This window comes from Trichechus manatus, unplaced genomic scaffold (assembly GCF_000243295.1).
Source record: "Trichechus manatus latirostris isolate Lorelei unplaced genomic scaffold, TriManLat1.0 scaffold00058, whole genome shotgun sequence".
Classification (NCBI taxonomy): Eukaryota; Metazoa; Chordata; class Mammalia; order Sirenia; family Trichechidae; genus Trichechus; species Trichechus manatus.
In genome coordinates this window covers 7,466,659-7,472,770 of record NW_004443994.1, presented here as the reverse complement: position 1 = coordinate 7,472,770, position 6,112 = coordinate 7,466,659, and the positions used below count along the sequence as shown (strand labels likewise).

At 35.8% G+C, this 6,112-nt stretch overlaps 1 protein-coding gene across 3 annotated transcripts in view; it reads left to right on the top strand.

Annotated features, from left to right (window-relative positions):
• The window catches only part of EVI5 (ecotropic viral integration site 5), a 286,322-nt gene extending 280,665 nt beyond the window's left edge, over positions 1-5,657 (top strand). For all 3 annotated transcript variants that reach the window (XM_023733439.1, XM_023733437.1, XM_023733438.1), the window contains one exon: positions 1,274-5,657. In XM_023733439.1, the coding sequence (XP_023589207.1) occupies positions 1,274-1,585 (312 nt within the window). In that variant the 3' untranslated portion in view covers positions 1,586-5,657. The remainder of the gene's footprint in view (positions 1-1,273) is intronic.
• The last annotated feature ends 455 nt before the right edge of the window (positions 5,658-6,112 follow it).

Here is a 6,112-nt window from a genome sequence, read left to right as displayed (position 1 = left end):
TTTTTTTTTTTTTTTTAACTATTTTGCTTTATTGTGGGAGAAATTTATTCATAGTGTTTAGGAGAAATGAAACTAGTTACGGAATATCAAAATTAAACTTTATATTTAAAACATACGTTCTTGAGGACAAGGCTTATATCTTAATTGTGTTAGTGGAAGTGATAGTACGTGTACTGGTGGTGGGGGTCTTGAGGATATGAGGGAACTTAGTCAAAGAAATAGCAGATGATGAAAAGAAATCACTTCTATTACTGATAAAACTGGTTTTCAAGAATGTGGTTTAGATGTGTGACAATGGGTTTTTCAATACTGAACTCTGGAATTAGTCAGATTTGTCCACATAGTAACAACAGGTAGCATTTGACCTCCACAGGCCTCCCCACATGAGAGTCTGTACCTATAAAACTCCAGGGATGAAGGAGCAGAGCCTGGTTTCCAAATAGAAAAGAGATGGAAAGGGGCTAAGCAGTGCATGCCATTTCTCTCTCCTATTCCCTGGTGAGAAGTCACCCCTGCTGCCCTGGGGAGGAGTGAGGGAGAGAAGGCAGAAGGGTAATATATGATTGGCACTCCCCCCACACACTAGGAAACATGAGTGGGAAGAAGCATCCCTGCCCTATCAGTGGCTGACAGTTACATAGTCTTTGCAATATTATTACATGATAGAGACTTAAGAAAGTTTAATTTGTAAATCATTTTCATCATTTGCAGCTTGTTGGAGACAGCTCTCAAGATAGTGTGTAGTATGTGTGATAGTTAAGGATATGGTCTTTAAGTCTATATCTTCTAGAGCTACACCCTGAAATATTTACAGGTGAACTGATAGAATGTCTGGGGTTTGCTTCAGAATAATCCAGGGGTGAGAGGGCTATAATGTAACGAGATTATCTGTGATGTGTTAGGTTCTTGAAGTTAGGTGTTGGGTACGTGGGGTTCATTATATGATATATAAAAGATTCAGCTTGAATCTAAACTATCAGTTGTGTGTTCTTAGCAGGTTACTCTACTTGAGTCTTCATTTCCTCATCTGTAAAATGAGGATAATAAAATCTACCACATAGGACTGTTGTGACGATTCAGTTAAAAGAACGTATCTACTGTGCCCTTTACATAACACAAAGAAGGCACTGAAAAAATGGCAGTTGTTACTGTATCTATAAATGGAAGTAAAGCAAGGTATCTTCTTCCTTAAACATGAAATGTTGGCTTGCTTGGTGTGTGGGTGCCCCCCACCCTGCAGTTAAGTATATTAACTTGGATTTTGTTTTAACAGCTCAGGTGCCTAAAAGGCCAGAGGGGCTTCTCGGGCCAACCTACTTTTGATAGAATCCACATTGTCAACCATTTAATTGGAGATGACGAATCATTCCATTCTTCCGATGAAGACTTCATAGATAATTCCTTACGGGAAGGTGGCGTTGATTTTCCTTTACACAGAAAATCTGGCCCGATGTCTTTGGACCATGCTGTGGCAGGTGGTAGTGAGAGCGAAACAGAAGACAGTGTGTTGGAGACCAGAGAGAGTGATCGAGTGCCTCAGAAGAAGCAGCCTCCAAGAAAAGAGTCATACTCAACCACTGTCTGACCATCACTGTGACCTAGACTGTAGATTTCTTTAAGGGATCGGTTATCATACAATTAGGGGTTTTTGGAACATATCTGTTTCATATGTACATATGTATATATTTTTTACAATCTCATCTGCCTTTTTATCTTTGCCAAATCTTCACCTTTGACTTACCATTGCCATAAAGTAGACTGGAATATGGTTAATGGGTAAAATAAGGTTCTAACAGTATTACTGAATCTTAATGTTTTTGTTTAGAAAATATCAACATGAACCATTTTAGAATTCAGAAGTATGGAACATTGAATTATCTTCAGAGAAAACTGTTCTTGTGCAATATTTTATGCTCAGTGAACAACTTGTATATTTATGCTTATCAATTTGTTTTCAGGATGGATGTCTACCAACATTTGACCAAGACATACATCTGATATACCTTATGTTTTGTGTTTTGGGGATTTTTTTTTTTTCATTAAAACTACTGTTCTATCAGTGCACTACTAAAAGCTCCCAAATATACCACCTTTTTCTGTGTAATTTTATAAACACAAATTAATAGTTATCTATCTTGATAGTTTTAGTTTCTAATTTTTATGTGCATATGATGCTTCCATGTGTTGCTTACTTGTAAGAGTAGTTGGATAAGATAACTACAAATATATTGTTTATTTGTACCTATTTATAAATCTGTACCACCCAACATTGATCATCATTTTATATGGGGAACATACATGTTGTAAAGTGACTGCTTCCAGCATTCTAACAGGACTTCTGTAAATAATAGGTTAAAATAAAACCAAACACTAATATTTTAATAGCTTTAGTATTTTGCTTAGCATTCAACACTAGTAGCTTCATAACTTAACCGATGCTTGTTCAAAAACATTATTGATGAAATCTCGTTTACATCCTGTGTATGTAATGGATAAATTTTTCATGATTAAAGAAGTTATAGCACATATTACTTAGTACTAATATTCTACTTAATGTAATTTAAGCAGTGGACTGAGATCCAAGATATACAACAATTATATTTGCAAATAATCTATGAACATTATCTTCAGATCCTCTAGTTTCTAACCTATAGATAAAGCCATAAGAATCCTTTCATACAAATTCTTCCTTTTTTATCATTTAGACTTTTTTTCCTAGAAAACTGAATGCCTGTCATGGATAAATTGGAGGAAACACTTTGTACAAATTACCCTTTACACAAAACACAAATTACACTTACACTATGGAAAGACTACAGGAATGTTTTCCACTCTAATTTTTGTTAGCAGCCTAGGGGGAAAAAAACAGCCTTGGAGGATAAAAGGAAAGTAGAATTCAGTATGTATGGAGCTACAATTTTGCACAATATGTTGCATGCAGAAAAAAAATTATACGATGATGAAATGGAGTAGAAGAGGCAAAAACAGTTTTTTGTCTAAAACCAGGAGTTAAGCCTTTTGGTACATTTGTGAGCCAGTCTTTTCCAGCAAACCCTTTGTAGCTATTTGCTTGAATATTGTGTCCATAGCACTAAGTTCTCGTGGTTAAGTAATTCCCCCAGGTCACAAGCTAGTAAGAGCAGAGCCAAGATTTTAATCCAGATCTCTGACACCATAGCCTTTGAGAAGGTTCAGGTAATGAATTTCTCAATTCCCTGCTCTTCTGACAATTAAAGATTTAAATAAATTTGATTTAAATCTGTTTCCTGTATGTGTGTGCATGTATGTATATTTGTTTTTACACACACATACACACACACACACATACATATAATTTGAGCGTAGATACTACTCTTAGAATAGTCTGGTGCTTTTGGGTTTCTCTTTGGGGGTTCTGTACTGTCAGCCTAGAAGGCTGACACTGCCCAAGTAAAGTGAGATGATTCATGGCCACACTATTACTTTGACCCCCCATCAAGAAATTTGAATGATCTAGACCAGGAAACGGCCAACTACAGCCCTTGGGCCAAATCCAGCCTGCTGCCTGTTTTTATATGACTCACAAGCTAAGTATGGTTTTACATTTTTAAATACTTGGGTAGAAGATCAAAACAATACTTTGTGACACATGAAAACTATATGAAATTCAAATGTCAGTGTCTGTAAAGTTTTATTGGAGCACAGCCACACTTACTCATTTACGTATTATCTGTGGCTGCTTTTGCACTACAGTGGCAAAGCTAAGTAGCTGCAGCAGAGACTGTATGGCCCACAAAGCCTAAAATATTTACTGTCTGACCGTTTACAGAAAAAGTTTGCTGACCCTTGATCTAGCTTCTCTAAAATGTAGGTTTACTTCTTCAGCTTGGCACAACAGAAGAACAAACCATTTGCTCTTGCCGTTGAACTACAGAATTGGAAACCTAAAACTTCCTAGTGGGTCTTATACTCAGAGCTATTCAAAATGGAAAGTGTGCCAGCCACTTTATATGATAAAGTCTTTGATTCCTTGGAAAATTTGGGAGGACATCTGTACCTTTAGAGAAGGAGAAATATAGGAAATGATTCCAGAATCCTAGCACTGTCCTTTAGAGCATGCATCATTGACCTTTAGGGTATGCTTCACTGAATAAATGTTATAATTTGACTTTAAAATAAGAACATCTTTCTAGAATCATGTTTGAATCCTAAATATTGAAAGATATTCTTAGGTAATTTTCTAAGTCTATTTCTGATTAGGAATTAGATGTTAAAAGAATCATGTTAAATAAACCTTAATCCATTGATACCCCCATAATTTAGACAGTGAAAAACTAGAAACAACAGTCTTCTCATTCAAGATCTTTTCAAATACTCCTTCCAAGGGTTTAAATCTCCCTGGCGTTTAAGATGCAATAGAAAACTGCCCTGATTTTACTCCATTTCATTCAAATTAATGTAAGTATGTTGTTCAAGACTTTGAGGTATTGGACAGTGTTCTCTTGATTTTATTTAATCTCTGGTATTTTGTGTCATTTAAATGTTATTCAGTTAAACATTCAGAGTTGAGGAATATTCAAGGGGGAAAGGTGAATTAAATGACTCACAATAAATACTGTGCTCCCTCGGGATGGTTACCTTCCTGGCATCCTCGCCATCCTGGGTTGAAATGCTGAAAGAAGAGGCTACAAGTGATCTGAATAAAATGGAAATTACATTGAGATAATGAAACGGAGACCTTTTAGATCAAGAAAACACTGTGAGACAGCCTTTTAAAAAATTAATGATAAATTTTTTTCCTTCCTGGAAAAAGAAGTCAAAGATCTAATGTTTGCTGACTAATTGAGACATCAAGTTCAAACTAACTGACCGGTGGGTTTAAACATCTTACCAAGCACCTCATCTTTGGGGGCAGCCTCACATCATATGTAACAAGCAACCTCAAACATTATATAAAATTAACTATAAATTGAGGGGTCATTTCCTCAGCCTCAAAGGAGATGCAGTTAACTGGTCTTTATTTGAGAACTGCTAATATAGAATGGCAAAAGCATGGAGAGGTTTTTTGCAGAGAAGGAAAAGATGAAGGTAAGGGACTACCTGGTAAAAGTGAAGAGAGGACATACAACTTTTTCTTAGCTCTGAACATGACATGCAGCTTGTTACTCTCCAGATAGTGCCTTTGATTGAAAATAGGTCTAGACCTTTTTCAAATATTTTATTTTTGACGTTTTAAGAAATAATTTGGTAACTCATTCTCCTTTGTCTTTTACATAGTCCACTGTAGTTTTCAGATTTAAAGTAAAATAAGCATTTGAATTGTGTTTCGGTAAAGCCTTTCTGTGGCCAACTGGATTTTTGTGTAGTACCAGACATTGACAGCTAAAATTTCATGAAATCATGAGTTATTTCCTTTATTAAAACAATGAGTTTTAGCTTGAAAGTTTTTTGCTGCTCTATCATTAACAAAACAGTAAGTCTTTTTAATTAAGGTGAACTTTCAGTTAATTCTGCAGAAATTAAAATTTGTGGTTGAAATGGAGTGGATGCTATTTACAGTCAAGTTTTTACATCACTTCCGTTGGCGTATCCCTTCTTTTCGCTCCAAAGAAAAGATGATAGAATAATACATTAGGTTTACTATAGAGATGCAAAGTTATACTAATGTATTTCATTTTAACGTTGGAATTTTTATTGTAACATTGTATGATAACTTGAAATGTTTACTTGTGCCTTTGCTTTAAACAATTAAAGTTTCCCATTTTATAAAAAATTTCTGTTTCCTTAAATTATTCATCTTTAAAAAGCAGAGGGACATCAAAATGTGGTTAAAGAGTGCTTGGTCTAACATCAGAATTTCATTGGTGAGGTTTCATGCCCCGTGGGTGCAGGGATATCTACCTGGTCCAGTCGTGTATAATTAGTGCCAGGCAGAGAGCTTGGTACATGATTGGCTTTCAGTAAATATTTTTTAACTTAATGAAAAATTGATGTCTAAGGAACCCTGGTGGCACAATTGCTAAGCCTTGGCTACTGACCAGAAGATCAGCAGTTGGAACCCACCAGCCACTCCTTGAGAGAAAGACCAGGTGATCTGCTCCCATAAAGATTACAGACTAGGAAACCCTATGGG